Source organism: Bison bison, unplaced genomic scaffold (assembly GCF_000754665.1).
Source record: "Bison bison bison isolate TAMUID 2011002044 unplaced genomic scaffold, Bison_UMD1.0 scf7180017864171, whole genome shotgun sequence".
In the NCBI taxonomy this organism is placed as follows: Eukaryota; Metazoa; Chordata; class Mammalia; order Artiodactyla; family Bovidae; genus Bison; species Bison bison.
In genome coordinates this window covers 4,595,896-4,616,133 of record NW_011494743.1, presented here as the reverse complement: position 1 = coordinate 4,616,133, position 20,238 = coordinate 4,595,896, and the positions used below count along the sequence as shown (strand labels likewise).

At 40.1% G+C, this 20,238-nt stretch overlaps 1 protein-coding gene across 4 annotated transcripts in view; it reads left to right on the top strand.

The window, feature by feature from the left end:
• Window positions 1-6,212: 6,212 nt before the first annotated feature.
• Window positions 6,213-20,238, top strand: part of ZNF197 (zinc finger protein 197) — a 29,151-nt gene continuing 15,125 nt past the window's right edge. For 2 of the 4 annotated variants that reach the window (XR_825471.1, XM_010842128.1), the window contains exons 1-5: window positions 6,236-6,360; window positions 11,041-11,520; window positions 12,712-12,874; window positions 13,240-13,331; window positions 13,613-13,739. Coding sequence is in view for 3 of the 4 variants with exons in the window: in XM_010842128.1 (XP_010840430.1) it covers window positions 11,122-11,520; window positions 12,712-12,874; window positions 13,240-13,331; window positions 13,613-13,739 (781 nt within the window). In the remaining variant the exon portion in view is untranslated. Of the gene's footprint in view, window positions 6,361-11,028; window positions 11,521-12,711; window positions 12,875-13,239; window positions 13,332-13,612; window positions 13,740-20,238 lie in introns of all 4 variants that reach the window. The other 2 variants (XM_010842127.1, XM_010842126.1) reach the window with 2 other exon arrangements.

The following is a 20,238-nucleotide window of genomic DNA, read 5'->3' as shown; positions in this document are numbered from 1 at the left end:
CTATTACATATAACCTATGCACATCCTCCAGTATACTTTAAATCATCTTTAGATTACTTATAAAATGTAATACAATGTAAATGCTTTGTATATAGTTGTAAATGCAATGAAAATAATGCATATAAATAGTTGCCAGTATGGCAAATTCAGGATTTGCTTTTTGGAACTTTCTGAAGTTTTTTCATTTTTAATATTTTTTACCTGTATTGGGTTAAATACATGATGCAGAACCCACAGATATAGAGGGCCAACTCTACAAAAGTAGAGCTCTAGCCATTAGAAATTGTCCTTCTGGGATTTCCCTGGCAGTCCAAAGGTTAAGACTCCACACTTTCAATGCAAGGGATGCAGATTCAATCCCTGGTGGGGGAACTAAAATTACACATGCTGTGTGGCCAAAAAAACAAAATGTCCTCTTCTGTTATTTCGCTGGAGAACTTGTATAGCAAGTTATTGTCCCATCCCCTCTCTGGTCTCATCTCTGTTCAAACCTATACTATTATATAGACATCCTTTGGCTGTATAAAACCAGCATGTTCCCTGAGGTACATTTCTACTCCAGAAGGCAAATTTGTGAGGGGTCCAAAGGAGATGGCTAATTCCTTTTTGGGCAATGTAGACACAGGACTTCACTAGTTCTCACTCCTTCCCCTGACCATTTTAAATCACACAGCACAATTTGATCAATAAGGACTGTAGCCATGACAAAGCTGTAACCATTCTTTTAAGTTCAATGATTCCCAAATCTAGGAATCACAAAAAGTAATTTCACATATACAGGTATATTTCCCAAGCCCACAAAATTAGCATATTTGGGTCAGGGTATAGGACTCTATTGGAGAAGGAAATGGCAACCCACTCTAGTATTTCTTGCATGAAAAATCCCATGGACAGACGAGCTTGCAGGCTACAGTCCAGAGGGTCCCCAGGAGTTGGACCCAACTGGGCTCGATAAAGGACAGAAATGGTATGGACCTAACAGAAGCAGAAGATATTAAGAAGAGGTGGCAGGAATACACAAAAGAACTGTACAAAAAAGATGTTCATGATCAAGATAATCACGATGGTGTGATCACTCTCCTAGAGCCAGACATCCTGGAATGTGAAGTCAAGTGGGCCTTAGAAGGCATCACTATGAACAAAGCTAGTGGAGGTGATGGAATTCCAGTGGAGCTATTTAAAATCCTGAAAGATGATGCTGTGAAAGTGCTGCACTCAATATGCCAGCAAGTTTGGAAAACTCAGCAGTGGCCACACGACTGGAAAAGGTCAGTTTTCATTCCAATCCCAAAGAAAGGCAATGCCAAAGAATGCTCAAACTACCGCACAATTGCACCCGTCTCACACGCTAGTAAAGTAATGCTCAAAATTCTCCAAGCCAGGCTTCAGCAATACGGGAACTGTGAACTTCCAGATGTTCAAGCTGGTTTTAGAAAAGGCAGAGGAACCAGAGATCAAATTGCCAACATCTGCTGGATCATTGAAAAAGCAAGAGAGTTCCAGAAAAACATATATTTCTGCTTTATTGACTGCCAAAGCCTTTGACTGTGTGGATCACAATAAACTGGAAAATTCTTCAAGAGATGGGAATACCAGACCACCTGACCTGCCTCTTGAGAAACCTGTATGCAGGTCAGGAAGCAACAGTTAGAACTGGACATGGAACAACAGACTGGTTCCAAATAGGAAAAGGAGTATGTCAAGGCTGTATATTGTCCCCCTGCTTATTTAACTTCTATGCAGAGTACATCATGAGAAATGCTGGGCTGGAAGAAGCACAAGCTGGAATCAAGATTGCCGGGAGAAATACCAATAACCTCTGATATGCAGATGACACCACCCTTATGGCAGAAAGTGAAGAGGAACTAAAGGGCCTCTTGATGAAATTGAAAGAAGAGAGTGAAAAAGTTGGCTTAAAGCTCAACATTCAGAAGACTAAGATCATGGCATCCGGTCCCATCACTTCAAGGGAAATAGATGGGTAAACAGTGGAAACAGTGTCGGACTTTATTTTGGGGGGCTCCAAAATCACTGCAGATGGTGACTGCAGCCATTAAATTAAAAGACGCTTACTCCTTGGAAGAAAAGTTATGACCAACCTAGATAGCATATTCAAAAGCAGAGACAGTACTTTGCCAACAAAGGTCCGTCTAGTCAAGGCTATTGTTTTTCCGGTGGTCATGTATGGATGTGAGAGTTGGACTGTGAACAAAGCTGAGTGCTGAAGAATTGATGCTTTTGAACTGTGGTGTTGGAGAAGACTCTTGAGAGTCCCTTGGACTGCAAGGAGATCCAACCAGTCCATTCTGAAGGAGATCAGCCCTGGGATTTCTTTGGAAGGAATGATGCTGAAGCTGAAACTCCAGTACTTTGGCGACCTCATGCAAAGAGTTGACTCATTGGAAAAGACTCTGATGCTGGGATGGATTGGGGGCAAGAGGAGAAGGGGACGACAGAGGATAAGATGGCTGGATGGCATCACCAACTCGATGGATGTGAGTCTGAGTGAACTCCGGGAGTTGGTGATGGACAGGGAGGCCTGGCGTGCTGCAATTCATGGGGTCACAAAGAGTCGGACACGACTGAGTGACTAAACTGAGCTACTAAGCACACATGCACTAGGAATCTATGTAAAACAAAACTTTTAAAGCAGGAGTTTAAGGAAGATCTCCATGAGGAACCTTGACTCTTTACATGGCTATTTTTGTCATAATTATCCATTTTACCTCAGAAAAATCTACAAATCACAAAATTACTGAGACATATACCAGAGTTTGTATAATCATAACAAATTAGCAACCAGTTTACTGAGTGAAAGAAAATGCTGTCACATTTGCAATGTTGGTTTAACCACAGAGTTGAGCAGATTCGTGTTTTAAAAAATTATAGGACTTACATGGTGGCCCAGTGGTTAAGAATCTGCCTGCCAATGCAGGAAACATGGATTTGATCCCCTTGTTCAGTAAGATCCAACATGCCATGGAGCAACTAAGCCCTTGCGCCACAACTCTTGAAGCCCATTAGGCCCTAGAGCCTGTGATTCACATGGGGAAGCCACTGCAATGAGAAGCCGGTGTACTACAACCACAACTAGAGAGTAGCCCCAGCTCACTGCAACTAGAGAAAAGTCTGCACACTGCAATGAAGACCCAGCACAGCCAAAAATTAAGTTTTTTTTTAAATAAAAAATTGTAGTAGAACAAAATGGTGAACAAGATAAAAATAGTCCTTTGGCTATGACACAGCATAGAAATGTTGGATAAAACTTAAACATCCTTTTAGAGGTCTTTCAGAGAGTAAAATAATCCTCAGAGCCTAGGATAAAGAAGTGGAAGTCAGATAAATGAGTGCTGTGTGCCATGTGGCAGTTTGCTGATCCTGGTCATCAAAGGACATAGACTTTATCAACCACAAGGGCAGGGATTTGAGTCCCTGCACCTCACAGCCTGTGGGATCTTAGTTACCTGACCAGGGCTGAACCTGTGCCCCCTGCCGTGGAAGCGTGGAGTCGTAAGCCCTGGACCACCAGGGAGGTCCTCCCATTCATGCTTTGAGACCTATAAAGTACTATCTCCTGGTTCTCTTTCTATTTGGTTGGATGTTGGGTCCTTACCCTCTGTCTGCTTAGTATTTATCACTCTCTGGTGCATTTTGTATTTGTTTTCTGTCTATCCTCCCTAGAAATGTAATGTAAACTTACATTTCTAGGGACTTCACCTCTTTATGCAAGGAGATCCAACCAGTCCATTGAAGGAGATCAGCCCTGGGATTTCTTTGGAAGGAATGATGCTAAAGCTGAAACTCCAGTACTTTGGCCACCTCATGCAAAGAGTTGACTCATTGGAAAAGACTCTGATGCTGGGATGGATTGGGGGCAAGAGGAGAAGGGGATGACAGAGGATGAGATGGCTGGATGGCATCACTGACTCGATGGACGTGAGTCTGAGTGAACTCCGGGAGTTGGTGATGGACAGGGAGGCCTGGCGTGCTGTGATTCATGGGGTCGCAAAGAGTCAGACACGACTGAGCGACTGATCTGATCTGATCTGATCACCTCTTTATTTATGTCCTTAGTGCCTAGAACATTGTCTAGCACATTAGTACTCAGTAAATTGTTGTTGAATGAACAAAGGAGCAGAGAATGAGATGTTTAAGCAAGTGTTCAGTGAAAGCTAGAAGAAAACATATCAATAGAATAACACCTTGCTCATTTAACAAGCATTCGTCTAGCACCTACTGTGGCTTTGTGCTAGGTGCTAAGTGTATGTGGAATCCATATAGTTGTTAGGGGAAGCACACTGATTGAAACCATCCACCCTGGCCAGGCACCATAGTAACTATTTGCATGAGTTGTTTAATGACAGGAGATCCTGATAAGGAATACGGAACTAATAAGCCACCACCAACCAGAAGAGTTTGGGAAAGGTTGAAAGGAGACACCACGTGCCCGTCCACTTCCCGGAATCCCTCTCGCTAGTATCCATCTTGGCTGAGCGATGCGTGCGCCACCAGGAAAGACTCTGAATTAGAATGATTGGCCAAAGACCACCTGGAAACTAATCCCATCACCATAAAACCCGAGACTGTGAGCCATGCAGCAGAGCAGTTCTCCTGGGTTCCCTTACCCTACTGCTCTCCACCTGGGTGCCCTTTCCCAATAAAATCTCTTGCTTTGTCAGCAGATGTGTCTCCTTGGACAATTCATTTCTGAGTGTTAGACAAGAGCCCAGTTTCGGGCCCTGGAAGGGGTCCGCCTTCCTGCAACATAGTCATGGCCTTTGCCCTTGAGACAGGAGAGAAAGAGGCAGGAAACAAATGCTGGATAAATGAAGATGGGGGTGCAGTTGCTGGGATTTGATAAAGACTGACTGGAACCAGCTGAAACCAAGGTTGTTTTGAGAAGTCTGGTCATGGACCTTTAGTTCATTATATCTTTTTTGTAATACCAGAAATCACTCTTTGTCCATGACAGTTCTGAGATGGACCATCAAAGGCCAGAAAGTGGACAGTGGTCCAACTCCTGGGAAATACCCCCTCTTCCTGACATAGCAATATTCCTGGAAGTAGTTATATTCCTCCCATATGTTAGCATATTAAATTACTTAGCCCATGAAAACTACAACCTCATTCCCTGGTGCTGCTCTCACTTTCCGAGATAGTTCATATTTGGGCTTGTGGAGTGTGAATTTCTCCTAAAACACTTTCACTTTTCTTTGACTTGCTATTGAATTCTTTCCTGCACAAAGGTAAGGACCCTCACTTGGTGATCCATCCTAAAGGCTCCTGTGGGTCCAAGGATGTGACATTTCCCTCTTTTGCAATACCCTTTTGGAGCCTCTTTCTGTCATCTTATATAGAGGGACAATTCCAGGAGTCCAAACTTAAAAGATTTAAGTATCAAAGAGAGAAGCAGAGTTCCAGTACCCTTTACACAGACCTAACTTTACTCAGGGTGGTGGACAACTGCAAAGACTTTCTCATTCCAGGGAGGCAGTGTCCCTCCATCCTCATTTCAGTTTTATTTATATTTAACACCAGAGCTCCATTATCTCGTCATTTGGGCAAGAGCTCCAATATTTTGGCCACCGGATGTGAAAAGCCAACTCATTGGAAAAGACTCTAATTCTGGGAAAGATTGATGGCATGAGGAGAAGGAGCAAACTCATTGGAATAGACTCTAATTCTGGGAAAGATCGATGGCATGAGGAGAAGGGGACAACAAAGGATGAGATACTTGGATGGCATCACCGACTCAATGGACATGAATTTGAGCAAAGTCTTGGAGATAGTGAAGGACAGGGAAGTTCATGCTGTCACAAAGAGTTGAACGCTACTTAGCGACTGAACAACAGCAAGCCAATTCACAAGAAAGTCATTTGTAACGTATGTTATTTATGGTGAGAACTGCTCTGGTTCACAAATAGATTGGATATTTCACTCACGAAGACATTCAGACGTTCGAGAAATTACTCTATTAAGCTCAGCTGCACTTCAAATTGAAACAGAAAGGTCCAATTCTTTCTGGAGGTAACACAAGTCCTGGGGGCCTGGGCCACGTGATTCACCTCTGCATCCTTGGGTTCTGGAATACAGCCACACCTGTTCTTTGGCTGAGAGGAATGAAAACCTAAGAGCCCGGGAGCTCCGCCTTTCCTGCCACCACTGGGAAAGCTAGGAACCATAGAGATGTGGCTTCCTAGAGAGCCGAAGCTGGGAGGTGGTGTGAGCCACCGGATGTCGCGATACCCGCGGGTCAGCCATTATTCTGGGCTTCAGGTGCGTCCAGTTTTCGTGTCATCTCCTGGCGTCCCGGCGCCAAGGTGGTGGTCCCCAATGCCGGAGCCGCCGCGGGAGACCCCGGTGAGCAGGGTGGGCTCGGGTCGGGTTGGCAAGCGCGGAGGGCGGCCCGGGTTGCGGCTTGAACTCTCCAGGGCAGGTCAGCCCTCGCCGGCCCCTCTCTGCTGCTCTCCCTCAGGGCGGTCCCTCCACCGCTTGGTTGAGACGGACGCCTAGGCTGCGGTTTGGGGAATATACTGAAGACAGCGCCTCTGTGTCTCTGTGTCTGTGGATTGGCTGTCGAGTCAATAGAATGTGCTGCCCCTTTGAGAAGAGCGACCTCAGTAGCCAGGTTCTCAGCTCAAGTCTTTCTGCTTTTTTCTCAGTCTTCTCTGAGGCTGATGCTGGAAACAGCTTGAGATTTCCCTGGAGCAGGGGCTCCCAGAATTCTTTTTTTTTTTCCCTTGAAGGATGGATTCCCATTTTTCCTTGTAATTTTATTGGCGTATACTTGGTTTTCAATTTTATGTTAGTTTTAGGTGTACAGCCAAGTGAGTCTGTTATACATATATGCACTCTTGATTCTTTTCCTGTTTAGGCCGTTACAGAGTATTGACTAGAGGTGCCTCTGCCATACAGTATGTCTTTAGTAGTTATTTTTTTTATATATAGTAGTGTGTATATGTCATTCCCAATCTTCCAATTTATCCCCCCCACACCAAGTCCCATTTAAAATTTTGTAATGTAATGGTATTTAAGAAGCAAACTTTTAGGCCACGCATATCACCATTGCCTCAGAGAATGTATTTTCACATTAAGTACGTGAGTAAATGCTGTCTTTTGCAAGAAAGGTCATTATCAACCTGTGAGTGACTGTGTATCGTTATTGTTTTAATGAACTGTTGTTTGGAAACCATTGCTTTAGAATAGTTGTTTGGGTTTCAGAAGTCTTTTCTTAGATGCAGTTATTTTGTACTTTTGGGGTTAGAATCCCTGAGATCAGAATTTGCTCCCATAACTGAACTAGTTGAGTGGCCTTGAGTGAATCGTTTAGCTCCTCCGAGACTTCTTTTGTTCTTTTTAACCTGTGCTTACAAATCTTTTGTGAGAAACAAGCATAATATATGCTTAAGGATTTCTTATTTGTATCTCTGCAAAGTAAGAGTAAATAAAATTCTGATAATTTACTGTAGAAAATTATTTAGAAGTCTCTTTCCCCCCCAAGTTTTATTTGTAAACCCTATTTTTTTTAGAACAGTTTTAGGTTCATAGGAAAATTAAGCAGAAAATACAGAAATTTCTCATGTGTTCCCTGACCCTACATTTGCATAGCCTCCTCCAGTATCAACATCCCCCACCACTGGAGGGTTAGAGTGTGAGTTTGGGGTTAGCAGATGCAAACTAGTATTTATAGAATGGATAAACAACAAGGTTCTACTGTATAACTTAGGGAACTGTATGGTTCTACTGTATAACTTAGGGAACTGTATTCAATATCCTGTGATAAACCTTAATGGAAAAGAATATAAAAAAATGTATATGTATAATTGAATCACTTTGCTGTACATCAGAAATTAACATGTATACCAATTGTAGGTCAATTAAAAAAAAATCCCTCATAGTTTTGCCTTTTCCAGAAGCCATGTATTTGGAATTGTAAAGTATATTGGACTTTGAGATGAGCTTCTTTCACTGAGTAACATACATTTATGTTTCTTGTATCTTTTCATGGCTTGATAGCTTCTTTTTAACACTGAATAATAGTCTATTATCTGGATGTACCACAGTTTATCAGTTTACCCATTGAAGGATATCTTGGTTGATTCTTGGTGTTGACAGTTATGAATAAAGCTGCTAAAACATCCACGTGCAGGTTTTTGTGTGGACATATGTCTTCAGTTCGTTCGGATGAATACTGAAGAGCACAATTGCTAGAATTTATGGTAAGAGTATGTTTAGTTTTGTAAGAAAGGGCCAAACTCTTCCATAGTGGCTGTACTATTTTGCATTCCTAGCAATGAATGACAATTTCTGTTGTCCCACATCTTCACCAGCGTTTGGTGTTGCCAGTGTTCTAGACTTTGGCCATTCTAATAGGTATGTAATGATATTTCATCGTTTTAACTTGCATTTCCCTGATGACATATATGATGCAGAGCATATTTTCATGCAGTTATTTGAAATCTGTATATCTTCTTTGGCGAGGTGTTTGCTTAGGTCTTTAGTGGAAGCTACAAGTCCTCATCCTTGGACTGCCAGGGAATTCCCCTTTGGGTCATCAAAAAAAAAAAAAAGATTTATTTATTTTTGACTGTGCTGGGTCTCTGTTGCTGTGCTCAGGCTTCCTCTAGTTCAGGCAAGTCAGAGCTACTCTTCGTTGTGGTTTGCAGACTTCTCGCTTTGGTTGCTTCGCTCGTTGTGGAGGAGGGGCTCTATGTGCGTGGCCTCTGTAGTTGTGGTGCAAGGGCTTAGTTGCTCCTCAGCATATGGTATCTTCCTGGACCAAGAACTGAACCTGTGTCCCCTGCATTGGCAGGTGGATTCTTAACCACTAAATCACCAGAGAAGCCCACATAGGCATATGTTAATTGAGTTGTTTGTTTTCTTAATTGTTGAGTTTTAAGAGTTATTTGTATGAAATATACAAAGGAAGGATATTAGGCTTTTATCAAGTATTTGTGTCTTTTGCAAGTATTTTCTTTCAGTGTACGGATTGTCTTCTCATTCTTGACATTGCTTTTTCCAGAGCAGAATTTTTGAATTTTAATGAAGTCTACCTATTACTTCTTTCAAGGATCATGCCTTTTGAATGTATCTAAAAAGCTGTCACCATGCCCAAGGTCATCTAGGTTTTCTCCTAGGTTATCTTCCAGGATTTTTATAGTTCTGTATTTTATATTTAGGTCTCTGATCCATTTTGGGTTAATTTTTGTGAAATATGTAAAGTTTGTGTCTAGATTTTTTTTTTTTTTTTTGCATGTGAATATCTGGTTGTACCAGCACCATTTGCCAAAAAGGCTATCTTTGTTTCATCGTATTACCTTAATTCTATCAAATATCAGTTGACTCAATTCATGTGGGTCTATTTCTGGACTTTTCATTCTGTTTCATTGATTTGTCTGCACTTTGCCAATACTGCACTGTCTTCATAACTGTAACTTTTTAGAAAGTCTTGATGTTAGGTAGTGTCAGTCCCTCAACTCTGGGTAGTATTGGGTAGTGTCAGTCCCTCAACTTCACAATACTGAGGGAGAAGTCCTTCAGTATTGTGTTAGTTATTCTGGGTCTGTAGCCTCTCCAAGTGAACTTTAGAATCAGTTTGTTGATATCTACAAAATAGCTTGGTGAGTTATTGGAGTTGCATTGACTCTATAGATAAAGTTGAGAAGAACTGGAATTTTGACAGTACTCTTTCTAGCTGTGAGCATGGGATATAAATAGTTTTTTTAAATTCTTTTCCATCACCACCAGATCAGTGACCAAAGAACTACTCAGTTTCTTTTTTCAAGTGTTCTATCCCTACTAATACTTTAGAACTTTATTTGCTTAGACTACAGGTTTCCCCTAATATCTGAAAATAGTGTTCTTATGAAACCTTCATAAGCTTAAGTGGTGTAAAGCAAAGGAGCAGTTCCCTTAGAACACGTCTTGCTAACAGATGTACAAAGTAAAACTGGTTAAAGCACAGATGCTCACAGACACAGGTTAAGTCCATGGCAGCTTGATGCTGAGATACTGAGTGTAGTTCCCATGGAATGGGCATGACAGTGCCACTCTGGCTACTTGAGGTACCTCTGGCTACCTCTTAGTAGCCTTTAGAATTTGCTTCTGTTTACTTACCTCTTCACTCTAGTTCTACAGCCTTACCTCAAAGTTTTCTTCCTTTCTCTGATTTGCACAGAACATTTCTAACAGAGCTATATGTGTTGTCACTCCCTTGCTTTAGAAATTACAGTTTCTTCCTGGAATGGCTTTCCTAATATTCCAGTGATCTTTTTTTCTTTAAAGCCCAACCCAAAATTACCTCCATGAATTTTTACTGTGCTTGTTTGTCCTCCTGTTAATTGTACTTGTACTTTGTATTGTGATTATATTTTATTTTGCTCTCCTCTGCTCTGTTATAAGCATGAACTTTAAGGATCCACATGTTAAATAAAATTAATGGGGCATTCAGATATGTCACTGATAGTGATGTAACTGTTACAGCCTTAAAAGTGTAAACTATTCCTACCTTTCTGCTAAACAGTTTCTTTTCTGGAGATTTTTCCTGAAGAAATAAGTAGAAATGTAACCAAAAATTCTTTAGCAAAGATGGTCATTGTAGCTTAATTTGTAATAGGAGAAAATTATAAATAATTAAATTCCCAACAGCAGTGGATTACTTCAGTATGAATGGATTGATACACTCTTAAAAATAATGATTAAAGGATATTTGGTATTGGACTTCCATGGTGGTCCAGTTGTTAAGACTCTGGGCTTCCAATTCAGGGGGTGCAAGTTCAGTCCCTTGTTGCAGAACTCAGATCCCACATGCCTCGTGGCAAGGAAAAAAAAAAGGAATTTCATGTTTTTTATATCAGCAGTGGTCTGGATAACATGAATATTAATGTCCCTAGAGCCTTGGGCTGGGGCTTCTGTCAAAAGAGAAACTGCCCAGAATCTAGAACTCTGCATTCAGCAAGGTTTCTTCATTACTGGGGGGCTAATAGGGGTGCGGAAAATCTGATTGTGTCTCTGGGTTAACTTTAACAGTGATTTCTTTAGGTCTTACAGATGATGTTCTTCAAACTCTTAAGGAAAAAGTCAAGCAAGGATTGAGGGACCCTGGAGAGGAACCTGTCTTAAATGGCAACAATGACAAGAGAAAATTGGGCCCACAATGCTCTGCGACAAGAGGGCCTTATTAAAGGGAAGGATGATACCTGGAAGTGGGGAACCAGCTTCCAAGGGAGTAGCTCCACTGTTTGGGAGACCTCCCACCTGCACTTTAGACAGTTACGTTATCATGAGACATCTGGACCCCAGGAGGCACTGAGCCGGCTCCGGGAGCTCTGTCGCCGGTGGCTGAGGCCGGAAGCACGCACCAAGGCCCAGATCTTGGAGCTACTGGTGCTGGAGCAATTCCTGAGCATCCTGCCTGGAGAGATACGGACCTGGGTGCAGATCCATCGGCCCGGGAGTGGTGAGGAGGCCGTGGCCCTGGTAGAAGAGCTGCAGAAAGACCTTGATGGACCAACATTAAAAGTGAGAAAGGGAAAGTGGGGAGTAGACCCAGGACAGGCTGGGATAGAAAATGATTCTGTGATTTTCATTAACAGTAACACAGCAGCAACCCTTATGCTAATTAAAACAGGTTCATGAGCTCTTCAGATCGTAGAATATGTGTCTGGAGAAATGGATTTAGGGTTGGGATCTTTGTACCAATTCAAAATCAACACAGAGCATTGACTCTGCTTTATCTCCCTGGGTGATGCTTGCTAATTCTGAATTTTATTCAAGAATCTGAAGAGCATAATGTTCCTAAGAGTTCCTCTAAACAGAAGCAAGTATATTGTTTGTAAAGTCTGTTTGGGTTGGTGTTGTAAACCTGGAGTATGAAAAGTTGTGAAGAGCAAGAATGATGCTTTCTAGATCTGGAAAGACCACTCCATGTGTTCCCCCACTGGGGACTGTGTGAGACAAGAGAGTAGGTTGAGATATTTGCCTCTGATAAGATTTTATATCCTTGGCTATTAAATTGGGATCTTAACATGGTTTCTAGTGTGTGTCAGATCTCTTTCTGTTGATCTGGAGCCCACTAGAAACATTTCTGTATGAAAAGTCTGAAATATAATTTGGGAGGGATATCAAGGATGGGCTTGTTTGTTTTAATCATGAAAATGAAGAATTTTAGAGCTGTGTTTTTCATTACTAATCACTAAGCCATTGTTCTCGTTCAAGGGATAAAAAATGGAGGCAATAAAAGGTTCACTGCATTGCCTTTGTGAGACATCTAGTTAGCAGCAAAACCAGATGTCTAGACTTCTAGTGTTCCTTCTATTGGAGCAGGAGGGGATGAGAAAAGTTGTGAATAAGTAGAACCCAGTGTTTTAGATTAAACCTGAAGCTGAAGACTTGTAGATTAAGTCTGAAGCTCTTAATTGCTTGTTACTTCCCATTCCCTCCTTAACCCACACCCAGGTCTGGCTTCTGTTTCTACCGTTCTGTTCAGTCTCCTCTGGGAAAGGTCACCAGTACCATGAGTGGGGCTAGAGGGCAGCTCCATTGTTCTCAAGGCAAAGCTTTCCTGCTGTTTTGATGCTCCATATTTGAGGTGGGTCACTCTCATCTCACAGTTCTAGACTATATGGACAGAAAGAGGTCCATGGTGGTTAGGTGAGTTCATTTGCTGGAGGTACACGAAGAGTCAGCTTATTGCATTCTGCTTGTTCCCAGGTTCCAGCCTTTGTCCAGGACCAGGACACTCTCCAGGAGGGTCTGAATACTCCAGGAATAGCACTTCCTCATGCACCCACTGGCAGCCACATATCAGCTGAAATTCGCTCAAATTCTCTTACTGACCCAGTGGTGTTTGGCTTGCTCCAGGATCCTCAACATGGTAACTTACTCTGTGGGTCTGGCTTTGGACATCCTCAGGACTCTTGCTGGGTCTCACCTCCCTACTCCCAGATAGCTATTTCCTCTTCTGCCGTTCTATGAGTCCCTTAGGATACCAAACTCTTTTCTCCCTCATGTCATTGCTTGGGTCCCTCTGACCCTTTATCCATTCTTATTACTAATTTTTGCACTTTTCCAGCCCTGTACATGGGGGTCAGAAAAGATTTGTGTGTCATTTTCTAGCCATTATTGCCTAGTTCTGGTAGTTGTGTGTCTTTCTGAACTCCTATTTTATAGAAGATAAACTTACTGGATTTGGACAAGAATGACAGTTACCTCATATGCAGCTTTTTCCTCCTTCTTCAGATTCTCCTGCCCCTGAAGCTTCTGCCCTTTCCCAGGAAGAGAACCCCAGAAACCAATTAATGGCTCTCATGCTCTTGACAGCCCAGCCCCAGGTAAGATTTGCTACCTCTTTTCTTCCTAAGGCCCTATCTGCACTACCTAATTGTGGCTCAAATGTACACTCGCTCATCCTAGTGCTTGGGTGTCCAGTCGGCTCCCATCTTTGAATCAAGGTCCCTGCTATTAAAGGGCAGAGTTCATGTGGGATCTCCTATGTCTCTCTGATATCCCACCTCATGCCCTCATAACATGTCTCGTCCCCAAAAGTGGAAGGAACCCTTCAGTAGAGGAGCTTCCTGGGCATGGATAATCTCACACATACCTGTCGTTTCAGGAATTGGTGATGTTTGAGGAGGTATCAGTATGCTTCACTTCAGAAGAATGGGCATGTTTGAGCCCAGTTCAGAGGGCCTTGTACTGGGATGTTATGCTGGAGAATTATGGAAATGTGACTTCCTTAGGTAAGGACCCTTTCTTCCCATAATTTGTACCTTTACTTCATCAGCTTTTGTTTATTTTCTTTTTACACCCCTATGACTCCCTGCAATGTAAGTGCAGATTCTTAACCACTGGACCACCAGGGAAGTCCCAGCTTTTGTGGAACTTTTTGCTATGCTAATTATGAACATAGCATAGCATACTTATTTTGAAAAATACTTGAAGGAAAAAATTTTTAAACCAACTCTTTACAAACACCTACCCTCAAAATTTTGATATTTTACCTTTCTGGCTTTTTCTATGTATTGGAGAGGTTTTTTTTTTTTTTTACATTGTTTTGAGAGTGTGTATCTGTGAATATGTACAGTTTTATAGCTTGCTTTCTTTGCATTTACCTCAACTCGTATTATCACATATTCTTTGCAAATATTATCTGTATTGGCTGGATAATTTGTGTCATAATTTAGTTAGCCACTTCTGTATTTTAGATAATTACTGTAATAATATTTTTTCTCTATGCCTAATGTTTCTTTTTATTTTTAATTTCTCATTATTTTTTAGAAGTAGAATCACTAGGCCTAAAATAATTATTTTAAGGCTCTTGCTTCCTACTGCCAAATTGCTTTCCATATTGATGTCAGTCCTCTCTGCTCTTACCAGCTGTACACAACAACCATTCCTTTGGCTCTGCCTTCATTGATGCTGAGTAGTCCCACTCTTTTAAATTGTTGTTAATATAATTTTTTTAAGTTATAATATATATTCTGAAGTGTATTTCTTTGATTAGTAACAAGAGTATTTTTTAAAAACCTGTTAGTCATTTATGTTTCTGACAAACATTAAACATGTACATGCTGCTCTGTAATGGCAACTATGGGAATGATGTGATTCTTCCCTTAAGTAGCATGATTTGGGAGATGAATACAGAAAAAATAAACAAGGCAGAGTGAAATAATTGGAATTAGAGTGGCATAAGTCTCTTGAGATGGAAATGGAGAAGACAAAGCAACCAGTACCATTTCTGGGAGTTAGAAAAGGCCATGAAGGAGGTAGCTTTGTATTTCATTGTCTGAGTATCATTCTTTACATTGGCAGCTTTATGATACTGAATTTTTATTCAAGAACATTATATATCATTGATTTGTTCATGCTGCCTTTGTCTGTTTCAGGCCTGTTTTAAAAGTACCTTCAGGTAGATCTTACATAATTCTCGTTACATTGACTCTTTGGAATAGGAATCTTTTCTGATATTTTAGTTTGCATACATGAAAATATTTAATTTTTATGTGTTAATTTTGTACTTAGCAACCTTAGTAAATTTTTTTTATTCATAATAATTTATACTGTATATTTTTACATTTATGAGGATATGTCTTTTAGTATCTCTAAGGATATGACTTTTAGTAATGTCTGTTAGTATCTCAGCTGTGGTGTGATGGTCAAATATTTTGTAGATTTGATATTTGAATATATATTCCTAAACTGCTTTCTATCAGTGACCTACCAATTTATACATCCACACAAAGAGCCCAAGAGGGCCTGTTTCCCCTGTATGTGCTTGTGATTTGGTCACTTTTAAATCTTTGCTAGCTAGATGAACAATCCTATCCTTTGGGGTTTTTTTTTTCCCCATTTCTTTGATTATTAGTATTATTATGTTTATTGTTATTTTATGTTTATTCATATCCTTTCTACATATTTCTTTTATTAGAACTGGTAACCCTTTGTCACATGTTGTACATTTTCCCATTTGTTTGCCTTTCTGTGCTTGTTATGAGTTTAAGTCTTAGAAAATCTTTCAAACAGCAATATTTTCCTTTATGGTGTCTTTCTCCATAAAATACTATTTTTTAAATCACATGTATTTTATTCAGACATTTTCATTGTTTCATTTTTATATTTATGCAGAATGACCTAGGAATCCAATTTGTTTGCTCTTTTTTGTTTAATCCAAGTGATTTTCAGTAGTTCTAATGCGATTTACTATAGAACTATCTTTCTTTTTAGAAATTTTAAAACATGTTTGATGGGTTAATTAATTTTATGAAAAACACTCACCGGGGATCCATAGCTTATGCTGTAAGCCAAAATAAATTCCAGATGGGTCTAAATAAAGGTTAAACTTAAAAAATAATAAAATAGAATTCCTTATTTATTCTAGCTCTTTGAGGAAAAAGAAGTTTGAATCAACTTTAATAAGTAAGATATGCTCTAACTGCAGTGTTGTTTGGGATTTGGGCAAGCAGATACCAAAGTACTTATGTTCTTTGACCTAGTAGTTCTGATTTGAGGAGGATACCTTAAGGAAATGGTTCAGAAAGAGGGAAAATAAGTAATATGTCTAAAGACAGTCCCAGCAAAAAATTGACAATGATTAAAATTTGGGAACAACCAAATTTCCTCAGATAAAGTACTACATAGCCCATGGTGTTCTGACCTGGGAGTAGACTGTGACACTATCAAATTTGACAGTTTTATGTACTCAGTTTCTGTGCATTGATAAGCTGGTAGAAAAGCAGACTTCAAGCCTTCCCTGTTGGCTCTGTGGTAAAGGATCCATCTGCCAATGCAGGAGACGTAGGTTTGATCCCTGGTCTGGGGAGATCTCATATGCTGCAGAGCGACTAAGGTAGTGTGCCATCACTATTGAGCCTGTGCTCTGGAGCCTGGGAGCCACAACTACTGAAGCCCACATGCCCTAGAGCCCATGCTCTGCAACAAGAGAAGCCACCACAATGAGAAGCCCACACACTGCAAGTAGAGATTAGCCCCTGCTTGCTACAACTAGAGAAAAGCCCAAGCAGCAGTGAAGACCCAGCAAAGCCAGAAAGAGCAAACTCCCAGATAGCTTGCACATACTTCTTCAATATGTAAAAGAATTATAAATGTTCTTTTAAGAGATTGGAATAGAATTTAAAGGCAGTTATTCAAGAAATATCAAGTATCTCACACATCAAGCTTAATCCCTGCCTTAAAGTACATTCCAATTGAATTGACAGACTTTTACAAAAATAAATATAATACAATGTAACAAATGCTATATAATAAAAGTATGCATGAATGTGGGAGCACATAGGAGCTTGGTATGATGAAAACTGGGAGAGTAGGAGGAGAGGTGGGTGGTTTAGAGAAAGATTTACAGAAGTAAGTGACTTTTTTGTGGGGAAGGGGCTATACCACTTGTGGGATCTTAGTTCCCCAACCAGAGGTTGAACCTGAGCCCCAGCAGTAAAAACACTGGACTGCCAATGAAATCCCAGATGATATTATATGATTTCTTAATTTTCTTTTTTTTTTTTATTGTTCAGTGCTATGGTACAGAAATACACTGCTTTTGTATATTAATATTTATCCTACAACCTTGCTGAACCTACTTAGTTAGGGTAGTTTTTTGGTTGCTTCTTTCAGTTCAGTTCAGTTTAGTCGCTCAGTCGTGTCCAACTCATTGGAACCCCCTAGAATGTGTCATGCCAGGCCTCCCTGTCCATCACCAACGTCTGGAGTTTACCCAGACTCATGTCCATTGAGTCGGTGATGCCATCCAACCATCTCCTCTGTCATCCCCTTCTCCTCTAGCCTTCAATCTTTCCCAGCATCAGGGTCTTTTCAAATGAGTCAGTTCTTCACATCAGGTGGCCAGAGTATTGGAGTTTCAGCTTTAGCATCAGCCCTTCCAATGAACACTCAGGACTGATCTCCTTGAGGATGGACTGGTTGGATCTCTTTGCAGTCCAAGGGACTCTCAAAAGTCTTATCCAACACCACAGTTCAAAAGCATCAATTCTTTGGTGCTAAGCACAATGATGTATTACATTAATTGATTATCTGATGTTATACCCATATTTGCCTTCCTGTGATAAATCTCACTTGGTCATGGTGTAGAATTCTTTTTATGTGTTGCTGGAGTCAGCTAATATTTGGTGAGATTTTGTTTTGTTTTGTTTTGCTTTTATTTTACTTATTTGGCTGTGCTGGTTCCTCATTGCTGCATGGGCTCTTTTCTAGTTGTGGCGAGCAGGAACTACTCTCAGTTACAGTGCATGGGCTTATGGTGGTGGCTTCTCTTGTTGCCAAGCACAGGCTCTAGGGTATGCAGGCTTCAGCTGTTGTGGCTCCTGGACTCTAGAACACAGGTTCAGTAGCTATGGCTTAGTTTTTCTGTGGCATGTGGTATCTTCCCAGACCGGGAATTGAACCCATATCTGTTGTATTGGCAGGCAGATTCTTTACTACTGAACCACCAGGAAACCCCTGTTGAGGATTCTTATGTCTCTATTCATAAAGATATGGTTGTTTTGTAGTTTTGTCTGTTTTTGTAATATCTTTGTCTGCTTTTAGTATGTAGGTGATACTGGCCTCATAGAATTAGTTGGGAAGTGTTTCCACCTTTTTTGTTTATTGGAAGAGTATGAAGAATTGGTGTTCATTCTTTTAATGTTTGGTAGTGTTCATCAGTAAAACAGTTTGGATCTGGGCTTTTCTTTGTTGGTAGTTTTTTGTCTACTGATTGTATTTCATTGCTTATTATGGAACTATTCAGATTTTCTGTGTCATCCCGAGTCAATTTTAGTACATTGTGTCTTTCTAGAAATTTGGTCATTTCATTTTTTTTTTTTTTTTTGACCATTCCATCTTAAGTTGTTCAGTTGGCACAGAATCATTCATAGTATTCCTTTAAACTTTTTTTTTTCCTGTAAGATCAGTGGTAATTCCAATGGGGGTAACTTTTATACTTAGTTTTTAAGCCTGTAAGTTTGGGCAGGTAACAAATTGAGAAGAGGAAGAGCAAATTCAGAAAGAGAAAGGGGCATGGGCAGTGATCGGGAAGTAAGCAAAAACATGACATGTTTGGGCATCTGTACATAGTTTTCCATGCCTAGAGTCTATAGGCATACTGCTACTGCTGCTAAGTCACTTCAGTCATGTCCAACTCTGTGTGACCCCATAGACAGCAGCCCACCAGGCTTCCCCATCCCTGGGATTCTCCAGGCAAGAACACTGGAGTGGGTTGCTATTTCCTTCTCCAGTGCATGAGAGTGAAAAGTGAAAGTGAAGCCGCTCAGTCGTATCTGACTCTTAGCGACCCCATGGACTGCAGCCTACCAGGCTCCTCCCTCCATGGGATTTTCCAGGCAAGAGTACTAGAGTGGAGTGCCGTTGCCTTCTCCGAGAGTCTATAGGCATAAAGGGTACTAATAAGAAGTTAAGCCAGAAAAGTAACAGATAGTGGAGGATAGCGTCTCTTGGGCTGTTCTTGTCATTTGTGCATTATCCTATAGGCAATGAAGCATTGTTTGTTTTGAGCAGGTGATATGATCAAATATATGTATTGGAAAGATAATTAGCAATGGGATGGACATGGATTAGAGGATTGGGGTGGATTGGAGGTAGGGAAGCCTGTCTTTTTCTTGCCTGCTTAACCAAAGATTGCAGAAAATAATCAGCTGTCTCTATCATTCTGATATTTTTTCCCCAAGTCCCTTAAAGCTCATTAGGCCCACACATAGTCTGATTTCTATACTAAAATTTCATTTATCCAGCTAATTAGCTAGTGTATATATAAGTCCTTCATTTCTTAACCATTTTCCATTTCTGTTTAACCACTTGCAACACTTCTATTTCTTAAAATGCTTCTATAAAGAAAGAAAAGAAAGAAAGAAAGAAAAGTTTCCTTAAAGAAAGAAAACTTTCCTTTCAACCAGCATTCTGCTTAAATTGTAAAACCAGTCCATTAACACTCCTTTCCTATGTATTTTCTCTCTATTTAGGTAGAAGAATATTGTTTTTATACTCAAATAGAAGATAATGTTATTATTATTTATATAATTTTATTTTATTAGATAATTTGGGGAACTAGTTCATGATTTTTCTCACATTTGGATGGTGAAAATGAGTTTCCAAAACATTTAAAATATACATCATTTCATATTTTAAAATATTTGAGAATATTAGAGTCATAAAGAGGTTAACTAGTTTAGCCTCATTATTTTATAGATGTTTTCATAGTTTTTAATGTCTCTATATTTTTTCTTTTCATTCAGTATTTTTTATATATAACTACATGATGGAGTCTAATGTAGACCTGGTTTTTTGTGAAATTAATTTTAAAATTTCATTTCTCAATTTTAAAAGAAGAATTCGAGGTGTTAAGTTGCTTTTTAATAGATTTTTTCCTGTAGATTAATTACTTTCAAGTAATTGAAAAATGTTGATGCACTTGACTCTTCAAAAGTTAAAGATGGCCTTCAGAGTTTTTAGGTATATTTTCTTTCTTTGAGAGTTTCCATCTTCTTAGCATGAAGAAGAAAAAAAAAAGATAGTTCTTTATAAGCCCCATCCAGCTTCATGAGCTTATATGTGAACCACCTGTATTAAGATCTTCTCTAGTTCTTCTTACGTCTGTTTATTCAACATCCTTTCTATGTTTCCATCTGCTCCCTGAAGGCAACAAGCTTAGAAGTATCTCAGAATGAATTCCGTGTTAATCCATTTATAACATTCTGTCAGTGTAGCATTCTGCTT